Source organism: Centrocercus urophasianus, unplaced genomic scaffold (genome assembly GCF_019232065.1).
Source record: "Centrocercus urophasianus isolate 14NV4802_14NV808 unplaced genomic scaffold, USGS_Curo_1.0 seq_17, whole genome shotgun sequence".
Taxonomy (NCBI): domain Eukaryota; kingdom Metazoa; phylum Chordata; class Aves; order Galliformes; family Phasianidae; genus Centrocercus; species Centrocercus urophasianus.
The window spans coordinates 25015424-25036490 of NW_024884722.1; the positions used below are offsets into that span (position 1 = coordinate 25015424).

At 34.1% G+C, this 21067-nt stretch overlaps 1 protein-coding gene across 2 annotated transcripts in view; it reads left to right on the forward strand.

The window, feature by feature from the left end:
* The window catches only part of CTNNA3 (catenin alpha 3), a 408816-nt gene that overhangs the window by 78664 nt on the left and 309085 nt on the right, over positions 1 to 21067 (forward strand). For both annotated transcript variants that reach the window (XM_042817894.1, XM_042817895.1), the window contains exon 6: positions 3357 to 3560. In XM_042817894.1, coding sequence (XP_042673828.1) covers positions 3357 to 3560 — 204 coding nt within the window. The remainder of the gene's footprint in view (positions 1 to 3356; positions 3561 to 21067) is intronic.

Sequence of the window (21067 nt, forward strand, 5' to 3'; positions counted from 1 at the left end):
CGGCCATATTATCATTTGCTGTAAGGAATTTCAATAAAGAGAAGAAAACGGAAAAAATACATACCTCAGTATTAATATTCTTGATGTGTTTCCATGTTACACTTGTGAACTATTGGTATCTTACTACCTTCACATTTCTGGAAATGTCTTTAAATAAATTTCCAACTTTATATGGAAATAGCTATTGTAGAAAAGGACAAAGGCCACTTAATATTTAACTAAGAGCTCAGTCAGCTAAGGTCTGACTGTAGACCTTGGATAAACCAGTCTGGCTCCATCCACTGCCAGTAAGACTTGAGGGTATATGGAGATAGAGAAGGAAAGCAAGCAGTGCTCCTTCTCTCTCTCTCTTTTCTTTGAATTTTCTCCTACGAGGCAGGGACTACCAGGCCCTGACAAAATTTTAGTATTTCTTCTCTCTTGGAGACTGCAGAAATCAAATTTGTTATCAATACTGAGAATTATTCAACTTGTTCCAAATTCTTATTTATTTCTGCAAGAGACTGAAAAGGAAGAGGTAAATAAAATTATGGCCTAATATCAGTTTCTGAAGTTACGTGTGAGATTATTGTTTCCATAGTCAGAATATTTTGGTTTTCTACAGCTTTTAGTTAGAAAATTATTAAGGGATACAAAGTGCAATTAAATTGGCTTTTTAAAGTACTAAATCTTCCCTCCTGCTTGCATTCAAACTCCTTTCTGGTTTACTGTTTCTTTCTGGATAACAAAAGGAGCTAAAAACCCAGAATTTGGAAATAGTTAGTTACTGCTTTAACTTAATCTAAGATTGCTTCTACTGGATGCACAAAAATTCTTGACATAAACCTATAAACTATTTTAATGATATATCTTGTCACTTAAAGCAAAAATTCATAAACTCAGTGACACAAATTCATATAGTTTTGGACTTTATTGTCTCAGAAGAGACAATTGTAAATTGAAATGACAGTAGCACAGTCTGCTTTTATTTATTTCTTTTGTGTGCTCTGATGTGGTATTAAAATTCCCAAATCAACATGGTGAATGTGAGACAGATTCTCAGAAGTACGTTTTCCTTCTGGTCACCGTGAAATTTGAGGACTAGAGTTTGAGTGGTACCAGTTTCTGATAGGAAGTAGAATAGGAGCCTGAAATTTTTATCCCCAGGATTTTAGAAGCTACTTAATAAGGTTTGGTGTCCAGTCATGTTATGTATGTTAATAGGCTTGTGTACTGAGAGTACTTAAATAGTAAGAGTGCTTTTAAATGAGGTGGTTGACTTCAGAGCTATGGATCAGTAGTGAAGGTGAAACATTTAGAAACCTACACTGCTCCAGCAGGATGGCAAATAACAAACTTGCATTTAAAATTGAGTATTGCAGAAGTCACCTGTGCTGCCTGATGGCAGTATTAAAATACTTCATTTGGAAATACTCAGATAATTAAGTCTTATTTTCTCTAGTTTCTCTGGAGAATCTCACAGCTGTTTCAAAGAGATTGTTGTGTATTCTGGAAAAGATAGGAGAATTAAACCTGTAACAAAAAGACTTAATCTCCCTAACTCTAGATATTACGTAATAGTGCACTAAAAAGTAATATAAACTACAAAATTGAAGGTAACTGATGTTCCCTTTCCTAGATATTCATGTTGTAATACAACATTTTTTTTCTTAGTAATTTTAGAACTTCCTAAGCTAGACAGTACTTGAAATCTAAACTGGAAAAATAATTAAAATTTTCTGGCTTAAAAGCAGTTCACATATTTAATAGCACAGATAAATTCTGGCTCACCTGACCTGAATTCCACTTTAGGATATATGGCATGGTTTTCTTGTTTAATATGTTTTTTCTGATAGCTTCGAATGTGGATCCAGCTAAGCGGACTTATGTGGAATAGAGACTTGACAATCTGGACAGAAATGACAAATTCAGATGTTCAGTTTGATTAAAAATGAGTAGTTTGAATTTCTTTAAATGCTGAAGCTTTTTCCAGTATACTTGCTTTTGCAATGTATGAAAATGTCACTTCTCCCTTTCTTGTTCCTTAGAGTATTTGTCTGTCACAAAAACATAGTTAGTTTTACCATGCCAAAGCACTTCGTTGCTTTTGCTTATCAGAGCTGGTGAAAAGTAAGAGGATGCTTTGGTGTCCTTTGAAAATACAGTCATTGAACTACTAATTTTGCTTTGTGGATATTGAGCCTGTTAAACATAGCAGCAGCCAATTTCTGCCTTGGTGAGTGACTGTATTAGACTTAAAATCATCAGAATTAGACTGCTTTTATAACATCTCAGTGATGAGCTGTCACTGCTGTTTGTGTTTGTTATCCAGATGTCATTCTGATCTCTACAACTCTAATATTGGAGATACTGACCCTCCCTATAGAAATTAAAACAAAGCTGAGCCTCCACTCTGAAATACTTAAAACATGAAACATTACTGAGTTGAGTTGTAAATATCACATACTCAGTGTTATAGTTGTATATAGAGATAAAAGCTTAGTATAAAATTTCAAGGCAAGTGCATGGCAGACCCACTATATGGGGGAATGAGGAAGTCAAGAAATCCAGATGGGGATAAGAAACAATTTCAACAAATACTTTTTAACAACAATGGTGATAAAACTTACAATGGAGAAACAATGCTGTCTGAGAACTTGGAAAGGTGTGGTATGCAGTTGCCTCTTTTAAGACATACCTTCTGTATGACTCTGAGGCTGATTGGCAGGGCTCCAGTTCTTTGCCTGTAAAGTGAGGTTTATAGCTTTCAGTTTTGGAGCAGAATATTGTAAAAAATGCGAGACCAAGTAGTAAGATACTTCATAGATAAAAGCACATGCATATTTATAAAGAAAACAAATAGTGTTTCTGATTTCAGTGAAATGCCTTGTAGAAGAAATGACAGGTGCAGGTGTAGAAGAGACTGAAGCAAAGGATGAAAAATACTCAGTCTCATGAAGTTAAAATAGGAAACAAAGACAACTTGGAGATAAGGTAGTTGTGACATCAGAAGATGTCAACATGGCAAGCAGGTAGATGTGATCTTATTCTGTGAAATAGCTGAAGCTGGAAAGCTCAGATACCAGTTTAGCACTGAATCCAGGCAAGCAGAATTTCATAACTTGGATATTGGACTAGAACTAGTGAGATCTTGCTGGCAGAGAGAATTTGGTTTTGTCTACAAATGATCTGTGCCTGTAGCCAGTGTAAGGAGACTGGGATCTGCCATAGTCCAAGGTATTCTTGACATCAAGATGAAAGAGCTAGTTGGAAGTTAAGGAAGACTAATGTCACTGTGGTTCATGCAGATGAAAAACAAAGTGGCAACTTCAGTAGGCTGACTATTCTTACCTTTACTTTCTAAAAATACTTTCCAGCATTTGATCATCCAGGACCCTCTTTTAGTGAGTGAAGACAAAATAAGGCCATCACTAGAGAAACGTTTGGAAGCTATTATCAGTGGAGCAGCTTTGCTAGCTGATTCTTCCTGCACACGTGATTTCCATCGAGAGCGCATCATTGCTGAGTGCAACGCTATCCGTCAAGCTCTCCAAGACCTGCTTTCTGAGTACATAAACAATGTAGGTAACCAGACTTTTCTCTTTTTTAAGAAATGTTTGTTGTGAATATGCATTGAATAGAAGTAATTTGGCATGAATGTCTTGTAATCGCTTGTGGTTTAACCTCTATTTCTCATCGTGATCTTCACAAGGTTGAAAGGAAAACTTGTCTATATATAAATCTAACCTAAACCTGAGTACAGACCTCCAGAATGAGTAAAAATTCAATTATGTTGTGCAGACTATGGAAAGTGCTGTATAACAGGTACGGCATGCGTGTTTATATAATTTTATATTTATTGTGAACAATAACTAGTACAGAATATATGTGATTCTTCTTATGCTACAAACAAAAGTTTCATCATAATTTCACCTTCTTATTTCCTCTTAAAATCTGATGCCTGAGATATAATTTTAGAGTGTTTACATCACCGTGTTTGATTTGTTCAAGGGCACTGAACTACGAGGGCAGAAATGACTTAATTGCTAAATTAGAAAGCTAGGATGATCAGTGAATCCAGAAATCTAGTAGTGTGAAATTCTGATAGGCCAATTCATCTGTGAATTTTTGAAAATTAATATAGTTTTTTAAAATAACTATTTGATTTTAAAAATGGACTTAGCACTTCTTACTTGTTGCATGATGAAACAATGGAGGCTCAGATACTAGTATGCGTACACATTGTTAATATTATGCCTTTCCTCTGGAGACAGTTTTTGTATGTATATAGTTCTTATAAAAATAGTACTTGAAGATTCATTCACCACACTGAGAGAATAATTGTATGATACAGCTGTTCGTTTGTTTTTTTTTTTTTCTGGATGCTGAATTTGCTTTCTCTTTTTTAAGCTGTAATAGTTAAACCAGACCATAACAGTTCTAGTGAAAGTATTTTCTTTGTCATATCCTATTGTGATTAGGGTAACAAAACATAGGGACTAAAATGATTTATGCATATTGGATGTATTTTCTTTTTGCTGATGTTGTCCTTGTTAATCTTTTTTTATTCCTGAAATTAAAGTACAGAAGTGAGATGAAGAATTACTTTTCTATAATTACCTGCGAATTCCAATTCCTCATTCATTCCTTATATGAGATAAAGATGTATTTACTAATTTTTACTCAGAATCTGTCAGCAGTTTGAAATGATTGAAAGTGATTGAAATTTAGGGCTTTTACTGCAGGCTGGAAGGAACATCTTTTAAACAGACACTGCCACTTGTGTAAGTGGCTACTTATCACAGGGGCTGTATCACAGTGAGGTGATGTGATGGATATTTAAGCAAAATAGTAGAGGCCCACTTGGTCTCCAAGCAGTTTAAGGTTTTTTTTATCCACAAAATAATTTAGTCATATTGTATTTATACTTCTTTTGAAAGACAATTTTTTTGGGGATGTTTCTGGATTATTTGTGTGATGTTACTATTGTCTCTTAATTTTGTGCAGAGATCTGTATTGGTACATACATTTGCACTTCAGAACATCAAATAGCAGAAATTACTAATGTGAATTTGGATAGTTTATCTGTGGTAGAATGATACTGTGGTGAGTGGATAATAATGTATTTATAGGAACGATCATTTTGTTCTAGTAATAAGTACTTGCATTCTTCTGAGGACAAGCTATTGTCATGTCTCTGTTCATCCTTCAAAACTGAAAATTATTGGATGTACTGGAGTTCAACAATTTTCACTCATGTTTCTTGAGTTTTCCTTTTGCTTTTATTCCCCGTCATAATAGGGATATGCACTCACCTGGGTGATGAAAAAGAATAATAGGGTTGTGAGTTGTGCATGTGTGTTGAAGTGGGCTGTAGTGAGCATCTATTAGGATGACAGGCACTGCTTTCTCTGCTTTCATTAGTAGGCATGGTATAACTGAGTAATTATTCTGCACCACCTGTGGATTTGAATAAAGATCACTTGCTAGATTATTCAAGCAAGGCAGAAAAAATGTTGAAAGAAGGTGGGGTATATTGTGATAGCTGATTTCTTGAGTTAAAGTTTTTTCTCTTTGGAATGTTGTTTCCTGAAATTAGAGCTTATTAGTTTCTTAGGATTTTTCAGGGTGGTGGTTGAATGTATAGCTGTATTTTGTTGTTCATGCTTAGCTAGTATACTTTATACCTTTCCTCATACATTGCAATTTCTTATTTGATGTGTATTTCAAAGTCACCTGTTTCTTAACTAGGTTTTTATTTTAAAATTACCTAAGATTGGGGGCAAATAAGGTCAGTAAAATTACTTGCATTGTTGTTGCCATTTAAAAAGTTTGTAATCTTGAAAAATGTATCAAATCTGTATTTATATCAGAAAATGTTTCTGAAAAACAAAATTCTTTTCTAAAGAAAATTCTTTCTGAAGAAAGTAGCCAACTTGATACAGATTGAAAAATGTGTCTGTACTACGGAATCGTTTCTTCTGCTAAAAAGTATTTCACAGAAGTGTCTCGCTCACAAGTCACAGACACGTGTGAACGTGCAAACTGTCACCAGCTCTGTAACTTTGTTGGCTGCTTTGGAGGTGCCTGTGATTCTTGTGCCGTAGGTGATGGTGTTTGCTGCTTCTTACTGTACCACCGCTGTATTGTACGTACTGAGTTTGGCAAGGAGCACAGTCAAACCTTCCCTGCTCCCACCAGGGATAGTTTCAGTCTCTTACTGAGATTATTAAGAATGTGGTGGAAGTCTAATAATTAATTTTACCTTGCTAGTACAGCTGTGGAACTTCATTTCTGTGGGTTCCCTGAATGTTGTTTGAAACTTTCTGCTTCACCATGGGCTTGTGTCCACAACTTCTCAATACAGGACACATTTGGATTTGAGGCATGTTTGGATCTAAGCATGCGAATTGTACGTGAGAATAATAGCACCAGGCAAACAAGGATGTTGGGTAATGGGGGTGTTACCTAAGACAGGAATGGATTGTAATCTGCTGAGCTTTCACGTTCTCTCTCTTGCTAAAAGAAAACCAACAACCAACAAAACAGTGTGTAGGACAGAGTCATGTATTGATGTGGATGGGGAAGGTCTGGCTGTAAGAAAGACATGCTGGGTAGTTGGAACTTGTGCAGTTGCATTTGTGTAGATTTCAAATTGTAATTGCTGTTCACTTCTGTGAGCCCAAACACTGGAAATTTAAAAACAGAAAAAGGGTGGAAAAGAAGATGTTTTTATTGCTGGCATAGTTCTGGGTCTTATGCTTGGTCTTGACTCATGTATTTGAGTGCTGTGGAGTACTAGTGCCTTGTTTTACTTCTGTATTGAGTGGTCTTTACCAGCAGGTTAAGGATTTTTCTTTATTTTTCCCTGAATTTCTAAACAGTAAAATGTGTAAAAAGTGCTTTTTTTCAGATATTTTTCTGTAGAAAGAATGGATTAAAATGTTTTTTATCCTCTTTATATTATTTTGCGAAACTACTCTTACAGAGAAGTTTGGAAGTCAGGTGTAGCAAAATATAAAATGTATAAATATCAGTGTATGGTGTGTGGGTGGAAAGCATCACTTGGATCTTGTCTATTCAGGGTTTTTAATTACTTCCTCAAATATGATGTCTTTGGGGAAAAAAAAAATAATTCCAGTAAAATTAGTATGCCTATATGGCATATTTTGCTGGCATTTACAGAGGAAAACATGTAATTCTTGTAATTCTCTTGCTGATATTGGCTAGGTACTTAAGGTGACTTTAAATACTTCTATAGTGAGCTTTTATACTTTGTAAGTATAATTGAAAATTATTTTTCTGCTGTTGGCTTTGTCGAAGAGTTATAAAGGGAAATCAGGTATTAAATGTTCGGAAAGAAGATGTTTGTGTGTTTAAACAATAAAAGTAATCTAGCAAATTTCCTGAACAGATTTACAGATAAAAAATAAGCTGCAGCTAAATTTACCTGACTTTGTGGTCTTGCAGAATTTCTGGTAAACTCAGATCAAACGTCAACTAGAGATATATAATAAAAGGTTTTTCATTCTTAAGCTTTGTTTTTCATTTAATGATTCTGAATCAAGCTATTTCTAGGATTAATCTGATGTTAATTTAACGGCTTTCACTGCAGTAATGTAGGGTGATGACCAACTCATGGCTCTGCAGAGGGTGATTCTGTACGGTAATTTCTAATTTGAATTTTATATACTTCCTTTGCTGTTAGGTATATCAGGTGCTGTTAGGTATATATGTTGAAAACTTTTCTGTTTTTAAGGAACTTTCAATGCAGTAGCATTTCCTCTTCCCAAGATGAAATAAATCCTTGATTGTGGTAATTAAAAAAAACATTGGAAGAAAATATAACAAATGCTTGTTATTGGAACATCCACCTATCTATTTAACATATGCAGAGATAGATGTATATATTTTACAGTTTGTGCAAAATTACTGTCGTTATGTGAAGTTTTTCTTAACCACTTTCCTGTTTTCTTAAGAATCTTAAACTTATCATTTTTCTAACTTTTAGTGTGTCATTTCTAGGGGCACTGCTGAAGTCTGGTATTTCAGAATGCATTTCTGCTGTCTTTGTACAGAGTAGCTGATTTTTCTTCAAATATATTTCTAAATTGTATTTGCTTTCAAATTTGAAGATATTTACCACTTTATATGACAGTTCTTATTTTAAAAAAAAATCGTTGATCCTTCAAAGTTATTGATATTATAAATCAATTACAAATCCAAACTTGTATCAAACAGGATTCTTATTTCTAAGCAAGCCTCAACTTCTTTTGAATTTTCAAATTTGTCTAAAATTGCTAAAAACAATGTTGCTAAAAACAAACACTTTATTGGTAGTTCCTCAGATTTAAGAAATTTACGTAGTAGCTACACAAGATGTTGTAATTCTTCACTTATACCAGCAAATGAGACTTCTCTCTGAAATGGAACTGTCTGCATAGTTTATATCTGACCTGTCAGATAATAATTTCTTTCCTAACTTCTGTTGTTTTCATGAGGAATGAAGAGTGGAGTTTCCTGTGAAGTAAGTTATAATGACTTTTTGATGAAATCAGTACAGTATTGTAAAACAGTTGCATAAGAAGCTGATTCTTTCTTTACTGTTCAGCTGGAACTTAAAACAGTGATTTAAAAACTTCAGCCAACTAGGGACTGGAGACCAGAGGATGTAAATTAAAATTTTGCAATTCTATTTTTTTTCCTGTAAAGACAAATAAAATGTGGCTTTTATAGACTCTCTCCATGACTATTAAAAACATTTATTGGCATTTCCCTTTTGTTTTACCTTTTGTTTTGATGTATTATTTTTCCATAGTTCTTTATCTGATGTGCTATTCTTCTTTTTTCTAATTAACTAAAAATTAAAAGGAAGTACACATTCTTGTGTTATTGTAATTGTGAGTAGCATGTGATCAGAAGGCTGAGAAAGTAAACAGAAGAGCAAATTCTTACCATATTAATTTAAAAAACAGCAACAGGGAAAAAAAAAAAACCCTTTCAAGATCAGCTGGTCTGAAAAACTGCCTCTTGTGGTTATTTCTAAGTCTGTGGTGCCAACTGGCACATTTTGTTTTTGTTGTAGAGTGTGTGGAGAAAATACGTGTCTCAAATCAAACAGCTGCAAAGTTTAGTAGCATACATTAAGTAAATTTTTCTAATTACTCTTACTGAAAAATCCTTGCGTTCTTATGTTACCATGATTTTTTTTTAATATTGTTTCATTACCAGTAGTGAATATTAAAGAAAATTTATGTAAAGGTAGAAGAAAAGGATAAGCCAGCTACCTAACTAGAGGCTGTATTTAGCAATAATCTAGGATTATCTTTTCTATTCAATGTTTCTAATTTTTTCTAAACCTTAACATCGAATATGAAGAGTTATCCATCTGTGAAAGGAAATAACCATTGAAGGAATTCCCCTTGCTCCTTTCTTTCAGAATATATTTAGCTCTTTTGTGGAGAAATGAAAATTAATAGTCAGTTTGGATGCCATGTGAATAGGAGAAAATAACTTTAAGCAACAACTTAATGCTTTGCTGTGTGATATGTTGGCATAGAACAGCAAGAAGTTTATCTTCCCGGAGAAGTCCCATCTCTGTCATCTCTCAGGACATCAAACTGTTCCTTTTCAGAAGGGAGGGCAGCTCTGCATGAATCTGCAAATTGCACCTGGTGCAGAATTGAGGGCTCATGAAAGAGGGAAGTGTTTTCACAGATTTAAATTGACGTATTACTCCTATAGCCCTTCTTCTCCAGAGGATGTAGGCAGGATGGATATACAAAAGAAGTTATTGAGCAGTACGAGTTTCCTCATAAGCTGTTGGCGTGAAAATAGTATGGCTGACAGCGATTCATCTGATCATATTAGTGGGAATCTTTTTTACCCTACCATATTTATAACTACATTAGAAAGATTTATCTAAATTTAGTATTGCAGAATCCACCTAACAATTTTATATCCCATAATCTGTTCATGAACTTGAACTTAACAAGAAAGAGCTGATTGAAATTCTGCTGTACAAGATTAAATGAAAATATTACATTTGTATGTTTTCTCATATTAACTTTTTTCTCTGAAGAAAGCTATTATACACTGTAAAACAAGAACAGCAAAAACCAAACAAACAGCAGTACCTTGCCAACAAAAAAGAAATTTCTAGCATTTCTTCTGACAGAAATTTGCAACAACTTAAGAATATTAGTAAAGAAAAAAAAAAAAAGGAATAAATGATATTTAGTATTAAATGTTACCATTGTACTCAATGTTTAATATGTATTGTTTTAACAATCAAATAACTATGGAAGTGTCAGTGTTGCTTTTCCTACTGTCTATATGCAAAAGGCAATAATATTTCTTTGCTTTCTTTTGACTCCAAGAAGAGTGTCATAAATGACATTTTATCAACCCAATAAAAATCGCTAACAGGCAGAGAAACAGCCAGCTTGACAGACTGCGTGTTGTGAAATGTTTATGTTCTCAGCGTGTTCTTTATGCATTTAATATGCAGCTCACTCTGAAAGTTATGCCTCTTATTTACTTCCAAGGAAAGTAAAAGAAAGAGCACAAGAGCACTGTTTTGATAGAGCAAATTCTCAGCTAAAAAATACTAATTTAAACATAGTCATCACCATTAGCCGATTTGCATGAATGAGCTAATCAAGACAATCATCATTTTAGCGTGACAGCTGTGCATGGCTATCCAGAATGTGGCTGGTCTTTCACGTCACTGTTTCTACTGCTGAAACTCACCATGCACTGTCTCACTGCATTCACATTCACCAGTTGGTCTCTGTAAGCATTCAACAAGTGTCAGTGAATGTCAGTGGGTGCCACTTTTTCTCCTTTTTATTGACCTGTTCAGGTTTTCAATAAAGAAAATCTATAAAGATCCCTGTATAGTAAACGGTTGATATTTAATGGACAGCAAAGAATACGTATTTTTTTATTTGGTGGAAATCTTGTAAATATAAGACAAAAGAGGGCAGTTCTTCCAGAAGTTCTACTGGAGTGTTAGACAAAAACTTATGAATTTATTCTAGAACAAACTGTAGTTCATTCATCTGCTTTACTTGTTCCAAATGTGTTTGGTGGTTATGAAGGAAAAAGGGCTTCATTATGCATCAAGCTGTTTTTCTCCCTATAGACTTGATAATCTAAAGACATACTATCAAATGTCACTATTTTATGTGATGTATTTCACTGTTCAAAACACAGGCTTTTTCCTGAGTTGAAATTAAATTTGCCGTCAGTAAGGAAATAACATGATTGATGTACTATTTACACTTGACCAGCTGCTAATGAATTCTCATTCAATATCTTGTTGGCTTGTGCTGAAGTACTACATAAAGCAACCTTGAAAATAGCCTCAAGTTCCTAAAAGTACAAAAAAGAAAAAATTAACTTATTCTGACACTTTTGGTCTATGGACTGTTATATAAGCTCTGACTTCTGTACTGGGATTATGTGATTGATGGTATCATTTTTGCTGTTTGATTGTGTACTATTTATTGAATGTTACTGCATGTTGTATTTTGGCTACGAGGCAGGGAGAAGGGTTGCTAATTTTTCTTATTGGTCTCTGTTAGCCCTTGTTCATATAGAGCCTTACTGAAGGAAGGGAGTATGCCCTTTCTTTGAGCACAGCTGAGCCTACTTGAGACCCATGCCTGCAGTTTATCAAGCTTTGAATTGTGTCTCTCTTGGAGGATACTTTAGAGAAAGGAAATACTTTTTCTGTGGATCTTGTGGGATTTACGTCCGATTTTTGCATCTTAAAAAAATAAAATCACTGAGAATTCTTAGCGTGAGTACAAGTTTGGAGAAAGGATATGTCATGAGCAGAGAAGGCATTGTATGACCAACACTTGATTTTTAACTTCTTTTATATTGCAGAATAGATTTTTCTCCTCTTACACAATTGTGTTGTGATACAGCTTACCTTCAGTGGCTGAAAGTCTTTTCTACTTTTCATTATGAGAAGGTACAAGGGACTCCATCTGAATTCTGACTGAGAGGGACCAATCACAGTAAAGGCTTCTAATTTCAGATTTTAAATCTCTTTTTGGATGGGTTGGCTCTTTCAGTATGAGATGGAAGGAGGTGTTCTCATTAAATGTGCTTTTAAGTATAGGAGAAATTTCAGAAGGCTGCAGGCAAGTACTTCGCTGTGTGCTCATCCATCGTGTTGTGTCTATTGCTTTTCTCAAATTATGCTAAATAAAACTCTTAATTCTTCTTTCTGCTGCTAATTCTCTCAACTACAAAAAGGCCAAAATCTCAATTACTTTTAAATGTCAAATCTGCTGAGGCCAGTGGTGGAGCTTGAACTGACATCAGTGGAGCTAGAAAGTCTCTTTGTTTCTAAGAGTGAAACTTATTTCTGCGGATATAAAAAGGAGAGCTGTGTAGTGTCTGGTACATACATCTTTTTAAATGGCTCTTTTCAACTTTTTAAAGAGAATAGTTTTTTTGCTGAATACTTAATGCTGTGCTTTTCACTGTTGTCTACATTGGCAGACGCCCACATGCAATACAATGTCTTATACCTTTCTTGGAAAAAAATACTTTTTAAAAATGCTGTCAATTTTTTTTTTAATAGTATGAAATTGTGACCTCTTTAATGTTTTCACTTTTCCTCTATGCAGTTTTGCTATTTTCTTTTTCTACTGACATTCATGCAAGATGGAAGAATTTATGCAAGGCAGAAGGTATTTCATTGCTTCTGCATTCTGTACAAGAAATTCCGGCTTGACTTACTGTTTAAGCTCAGCGAACTACTAAAAGAAAGGAGTTGAATAAAATGTCATTTCTCCCATTTTCCTCACTTGTTATTTATCAGCATTTTGTTGCAGGTAATTTTCTGACCAGAACTAGATTCTGTATGGCTTTCACTCAAACTGTGTGTAACTATTCAGTCTATGCTGCTTCTCCTTTTAAGGAGCCTTATTACCCACAGGCAAACGTAATCTATCTTTTCCTTTAGCAGTTCCCCTTTTCACAAAAGAAATTAGAAACGATTCATAAGATTCTTCAACCCACTAAGTCTGCCTCATCATCCCTAGATCACATATATCTGACTGCAAAGCAATTATTTTTATATGAATTTTGAGAGCATTTTATTTTTTTTTCAGTATGCTTTTACAAAAGATAAAAGATGCATTTAAGAAAACAAAAACTATTGTTTTTAAACTTATATCCACAGAGTAAAAGCCGTTTTTATCAGAAGAAAGACTAATGTATCTACCTTGATGTCTAAAACCAGAAGTATTGTAACTGAAAACATGCCACCAGTTCATATGGCAGTCTCTCTATCTGTCTGTTTCTCTGTATGTGTATGTGTGTGTTACTGTCCTACCCTTCTAATACAACATAACATCTTACTCATCTTTTCTTCTGAAATGGCTGATGAAGTAGACAGCATGTTTAATCTAGATGCCAATGTGTTAACTATTTTTCCCCCACAGGATTGCATCTGATTAATGTAAACAAGCAGTTTAATCTGTACCTTCCTATTTTCATTACTTCCCATTTGCTTGCTTTTATTAGCCTGCTGTCATGCTGACCAGTGTCATACTTTTGTCAAGTTCTTTGGAATTATTCACAGCTGGATCTTTTCACAGAATTTCAGAATTTTTGGAAGGAATCTCTGAAGATCTTCTAGTCCAACCCCTGCCAAAGCGAGGCCACTCTACAGGGGAACTTCCTTTTATGTCAGCTTCTCTTACTGTTTCCTATTTTACCTTTCCTCATTTTTGGCTATTAATCTTCCGCTAGTATAGATTAAAAAAAAATTTAGTTCAATGTGTTTTGCAAAACTTGTGGTGTAGTAGAAGATGGTTTCCAATGAAATGGTCCATTTTTGGGTAACTTTAAAGAAGATATTGCCTTTCTGCCCAAGTAGTAACTGTAAGGATCTCAAGAGCTGTTATTGGCAGTTTGCACTTCCCTCTTCTTCTTAACTGCTGTTTTGCTTGTTTATCTTTAATGTCTGGGAGACAGAGCTGAAAACTTAGAAAAGGAGTAACTTATAAGATTTCAGTTAAGTTATCAGTTGTTTGGGAACTGCTGAATCATGGTCTGAACCTCTGATCAATCACCTGAGGTGAGCAATGAGTCAGCCCTGGGAGCACAGGTGAAGGCAATTCACCTGTGCTGGGCAAGGAGTGGAGCCAGACTCCACCTCTCCTAGACCCATTTAAGAGCTGGCTACCAGTAGGGAAGGATCTCTTCTGGAGATCCCCTCCTCTGGAGTTTCTTAGTGAGCCCGGGATACAGGTAAGCATTCTATCTATTCTCTTTGGGTATAATAACTGCTTAGCTAAACTCTCTGGTATATTTCATAATTATAACATCTGTATGTTTAGTGGTTATACATCAGTAAATGCCACAATTCATAATTTAAGCATTGGACTCTTACAATGTTTTCTTAGCTTTTGAATTATTTTCCAAGGTTTCTGTTGTAAGTTGGTCTTGAAAATTGTGCTCTTCATGGGAAAATATGCCAGTAAGCTGTATCAGACCTTTGTCTACTTTTGATGAGCAAGCATTATGTATTGGCATGGCTCCATGTACTCGGATTTTCGTATGAGCAGTATTTTGTGTTTGTACATCATGAAAAGCTTTTTTTCCCTTATAATTCTGCCTTTAATTTGCTTTTCCATTTCCCTGGGTTTCTTTAAACTCTTAGGTGAGCAATATCAATAGCAGTAACGATTGTTAATAAAGAAATTCTGATATGTTTATTTGCCTCTCAAAATAGTTAGACAATAGAGATATAAATGTTTGCATATAGCGTCTGTCTGCTTTTTCTCTGTGGTCTTACTGCTTTTGGATCATATATATATCTAAGGCCAACTTTATCACTCTTAATGATTTATATGATATTGTCCTACTGATTACTCAGATATACAGAAGATATTTAATGATAGGAAAAAAAAATTGAAGTAAAAGGTTTTCATTAGCAAGGAAGGCACAAGACGTTTTTTTATGATCAGGTTGGTTGCTCCTATGTATTCAGTCCAAAACTAAATTGAATACTTCTATCTCTTAATGCTTTAACAGCCTGTATATCCTTTTAAAACCTAACCTAAAATATCTTCAACTTTAGCTCCATACAGTTGTTTTGAACTTGTGTATTTTTTTTTTCTGCAGCATACGTTGTATTCAAGATATCTTCTATCCCCTTTATTTACATCTGTCTTCAGAAGTGGCATACAATTATACTTCCATTTAAATTGCTATTTCAGGTATTAATTATCAATATGTGTTTTTTATTCCAGTAACTAGTGTAGTTTTGTGGTATTAAAGGTATTTCTGCATAACTTTTTCCTGTAGAATTTTTTGAAACAAGACACAGCACAAAACTTTATAATAGGCTGTTAATGCTTGTTTCTGAAAGCTGTGTTCTTTCTGTGAAAATACACTGAAATGCAGTAAAAAGTACAGTAGAGATAATTTTAATATGACTTTTTGCATATTATCTAAGAAGGATCTTAGAATGTAGTCTAGTGAAAATAATCTGAAATATGTTTTCAATTTCAGTGGGTAGAGCTTTTTTTCCTCTAGAGAAATGTGGAAGCCCAAGAATTCTATGGCAAAATGTACACGAATATTGAATAAAAGAATGAACAAGTTCTGAGGAGTTGAGCAGCAATTTGTATTACAGTTGGCACTTGAAATTAAAGTGATAAGATGTCCTTGAACAGGTTGACTGAATAGGGGTGGATCTTACACTGGCTTAAGAACCAGTTACCAGCAAAATTCCTAGTATTTTTGCAGAAATAAAGAATTGGAAGAAAGATTCAGGAATGCGCAGCATAGAAATCTGTTTAAGCCACAGAGTAGTTAAGTTCCTTGCATAATTCTTATGAATTCTAACATTTTAGAAATGAAAATAGGAACTAAATCATACTGCTTATTCTCAAAAAGCATCACTTTGTTCCTATTTATTATTTTAAAGCTATTTTAAGAAAAAATATTAGTGATTTCACATACACTGTATTTATATTTATGGAAGCTTGACATTTTGGAAACTCCAGAAGTAATGCCTCCTATTTTTTTTTCCGTGGAAGCCTGCATGCTACACATTTAAAAACAAACAAAAAACATCTGTACCAGCAGAAGTGATAACTCATTGTCACCACTACTGAAATGCACCACCCACCATCTCACTGTGCTGAGTTCCACTGTTTAATCTCAGTAAATCTCCATAAAGGTTCTGCAAATATCAATAAATGTGAATGGGTAATTTTTTTTCCGCACGGAGGAATTCAGTTCCACACCTTTACTTGAAACTCATTTCTGTTTTGTCAGACTGCCCCTCTGCTGCTATCTGTAACACAGCAACAAAATATAACGTAATTCTGGCAGGAAGGTTCCAACATAAAAAAATAGAAAGTGTTACTTTTATAGCAGCCGATGTACTTATGAAGTCCAAATTATTTGACTTGGAAATACATTTAATTGATGCAATCACTTTGGGATTAGCTTGGAAATAGAGCTATTGCTGAATTGCATCCTTCATTAAAGTTTGTTTCTTATGAAATAGAAAGTGAAAATCACTGTATAGAAACTGGAAAAACTGTTCTGAAATAGGTGAACTTTGAATTCTTTCAGTTTTCATTACAATAGCTTTTTGTCTGCATTGGTCATTTGATATTAATAGAATTGTGATGCTGATCCAGAGAAAGTCCATATGAATGCAACGGTAATACTTGCTTGTAAGTTACCGTGATTACACGTGTCACATCTGTAGTGGTGGCACTCTCTCAATTGTATTAGATTTCTAATGTAACAGACTGCATATAATGAATACATGTTGCAGACTTCTTTCCTGTTATACAACTGGTGCTCTGTTGTAGTTAACCATCTAAAGAGATGATTTTAAGAATGATTTATTTGCATACAAAATTAGTGTTGATAAAGTAACTAAGTTCTATGCCATATGGGATTTTCAGTTTTACATGCTGCATTTCAGATCCACATAAAAATTCTCACCAAGGTTCTAGTGGCAAACTGTTAATTCCTCAGGTATTCATTAAAATAACATTAATCATGAACTCTCATGTTCAAATTGATTTTTTTCAGAAACTTTATAATTCAAATGAATCAGGTTCTATAATTAGAGCAGAAGGATAGAATTTGGCCTTATGTTATAATAGCACTATCAATTCACTTTTTTTTAGGCATTTAAAGACGATCTGCTTTAGATGTGAATCCCATACTCCAGCCTGCATGGAATAAGAGATTCATGCATCCATTTCTCTGTTGAAGAATGTTTTGCAGTACTTTGTAAGAAACACGGTTGGTTTTTTTGTTTGCATTCAAACTTGTGATGGACTTGAGAAAGCTGAAAAATTATTCTGCTTTCTGGTGTGCTGAATATTGTCTTTAAGTAGCTCCCAGTGGGAAGTCTGATCACTAAGTCTATGGTTTTTCAGATAATATCTATGCTTTAGACGACTAGATGGATGTAATTCAAACTACCAGAAAGTCATCAGTCTGTCACTACTAATTGTATGATAATCCTATTTCTTTGTCAAATATGGAAGTGAAAAATACTTCTATTACACTGTCATTCATTTGTACTAGAACAAAGAAAAAGTGACTTTTTTTTTGTCAAAGTAAATTTACTTTTTGCAGGACTTATGAATATTAAAAATTCACATGACTTCAAAGGGCACTGAGGAAATTCATAGAGCTATTAAAACACCATCTGTGGCTTTCTAAGTCCCTGCCCTACAAATAGCTGATGTCTGATGGGGCTTTCTGGGGATATATTGCTGCGTGCATTCTTTAGATCTCAGAGAAACCTTTTAATTACGTCATTTGACATTGATTTTAGTTAAAGATTAAAAATAAATAAATTCACAGTTTCTCATTAAAACTTGCCGCAATATCATTAGTATCACTTTTGCTGGAGTTATCAATCCCATGCTTTTCCAGTTAAAGTTTCTAAAATCTTTAGGTGGAAAATAGGGCTGCAGGCGTTAGTGTTCTGAGTTACATTAATGTCTGATGTTGGAACCTACGTGGTTGTAAGTAGAGCAAGGTAGTACACAACTTGTGAGGCTGGTATGTTTGTTGTAGTTTGTTGTATGTTGCCATTTATGATGCATCTCAATTGATATCTAGCTTTTATTTTTATGTTCCTTGGAAATAGTTTGTATAAAATATTATACTGTAAATTTTGATCACTTTTTAATTGAAACAACCTTTTGCTTATTTGTATTGATGTTATTTTGGTGTTCGTAATTTTAGTATACTAGAATGTATTTAGGGTGTTTTGCAGTATGTGGTGATCTGTCAAATTAATCATAAATCTTCATCTGTGCATTGTTCCTTAGGGAAGGCCTCCATTCAAATGCTTCTGCTCAACTTCCTAATGGCTGTTTGAGTTCCGTAAACTACTGTATAACAATGATCCACTGATGGAGAGTGTGAATTGTTACTTATTGATTTGTTTAAAATTGACTGGTTTATATTTATAGAGGTTACACTATTCACCAATCCATATATTTTAAGCATTTCTTGATAGAATAGTTTACCCAGATATCATGTCACTTACCTGAGAACGAGATTAGTATTGTTAGATTCATAAAATAGGAATAGATGCAGCTAATTACAAAGGGAAATGCTGTATCAAACTGACTTGTAAGTATTTGAATCCACAGGCTCAGTCTATTTTCTTCTTGCTATATTATAGCTCTAGGGCTTTTTTTATATGATACATTTTTTGTTCCTTGTGGTCCAAATCAGTATATAGCCAACGGTAATCTTCTGGAAAGCCAATGTTCATACACCTAAAGTAGGATCTAAGAGTAAGTCTTTTATCTTGGTTAGCTTTACCGAATTTTTTTTTATAGTATCTTTATTTTAGGAAGGTACCTACCTGACATTTAATGTCCTTGTAGACTTCCATCTTGCTGAGAAAAGCAAGTTCGAGATTGACATAGTCCATTTAAAAAAAACAAACAGCAACAAAAAACAACAACAACAAAAAAAACCCCACAGAATTCAGTTATAGATATAGAAATGCTCTTCATTTGGTGTGGGTATGTATGTATTCCATTTTGTGACCAAGGGAGCTGTGTCTCTGTCAGAGCAGTGAAAGCAAACATGAGATCAGAGAGTGGCCTAACTGGGTCACAGGGGGCTGAGCTCTACAAATGCCCAAGGAATTGATTGAGATAGTGCTACTGCTATTTATGTCACCCTGTTTTTCTTCCATTTTCAATTGGTATCCTGATTTAATGCAAATCTTCCAGGAGGGATATAAGACAAGTCATTAATATATCCCTCATTATTAGGAGAAAGTAGCAAAGGGAGAAACATTTGTGTTATATAAAGATGTTTGTGTATACACAGTTGTTTCTTCAACCAGATTTGACAACAAATAATTCATCTTAGCATAAGAAAGATTTGACGAAAAATAATTTATCTTAGCATAAGAAAACTCATAGCCCTAAATTCATTAGAGTGTCTAATAATAGAAAATATTCCTGTTGTACAGTTCTTCACCAACTAGAAATATTTGGAGCCTTTAAACACCTGTGTACTTCGAGTAATAACATCAGTGCCAGAACCAAATTCACACACTGTGAGGGCAGCAGATCAAAGAAAACAATGAGGATAGAGTAAGAGTAACTGAAACAAGATGATGTTGAAGCCTAACGCTCAGACCAACTTTGGCCAGAATGATTGAGTATTAAACTTTAAAATAACTTTGAAATAACTTTGAAATAAAGCAGTTCACTTCTTCCTGGAGTACGAATGTCACTCAGCTCCAGAATTATGCCTGCATTTTTTTCTCCATTTACAGTTAGCAAAGTATTTTCAAACTGTGAAATTACAGCACTGAAGACAATGACTAGAAATTCAAGGATACACATACTAAAGATAAGAAACTGAAACATTGAGTATTAAGATCAGTCTTTGAAAGGCAAGTAAAGTTTTGAGTAGCAAATAACTTATGCAAAATGTTACAAAATCTAAACCGCTAAATAACCAATACAATTGTGATGCTTCAGAGTTGCTTTAGATTTTGAGAAAAGAGCTGAACTGTAATTTTAAACTTCAGTCTTCTGCTTTGAAGCTGCATGAAAATATGGTGGGATAAACATTCAGAAAAATGTATTGTGGTTATGTAATTTCTCTTTATTATAAAAAGTTGCTTCACCATATGAAACTTTTTTCTCTTGTATTTTGGAAGGCTCCTGTTCCCTTTTATATTTCACCCAGTCAGCATGATATAATATGAATCTAATTTCTGTAATCTTTTATGATTACATCTTCAGGGTTGTGTTATAGGAGTTATACAGTATTGAGAAGTCTTGAAGATTCAAAACAAAACAATGGGATATAAGAATACTTAAGTATTAAATGGTAAACAATTAAGCAATGTAGTAATAGTTAAGACTTAATACTACATTTGTTGTATTCAAAGTTTTTTTTTTTTTTCTTCTCTTGATTCAATGTGTTAAAAGACTGTTTACCTTCACCATTTGGTCAAAATAAATGTATTTTTCTTCCAAGTAGAGGCTTCTTGAGTTTGAATAATACTTTATGTTCCAGAACTGGTATAATTCCATCTTTGAGGGCTTGTTTCTGTTACTGCATCTGTAAACAACTGTCTGATAGAAGAAGGTTTTGGCCCTTGTATCTTTACACTTAAATACACTTAAAAGCCTCCTTTTCATTTTGTCTTGCAGAACAGTGAGACTTTACAAAACTTCGTCAAGAATGATTAACAGTTCCACATATAAACTCTGTTCTTAAAATACCATTCATCATTACATTTCTTTGATTTTAAAAATAAGTCTGCATGTATGTCAGGGAAGTCCAAGGAGAACTGTGAAATTTTTGTTGGCTTTCTTTTATAAGAAAAATTGGCTATGTATTTCAAGAATTTCTTTGATGTCTGAATAGTTAAATCATCCTTTTGGTTAATACATTACTTCTGGAATAAGTAGATAAAATTCTACACTTTAAATATGGTAAAAATGGTGCATATTCTGCAAAGGACAGAATTTTAAGCTATAGGTTTCTGGGCACAAAAGCAGTAATAAAATGATCCCTAAAAACAGAG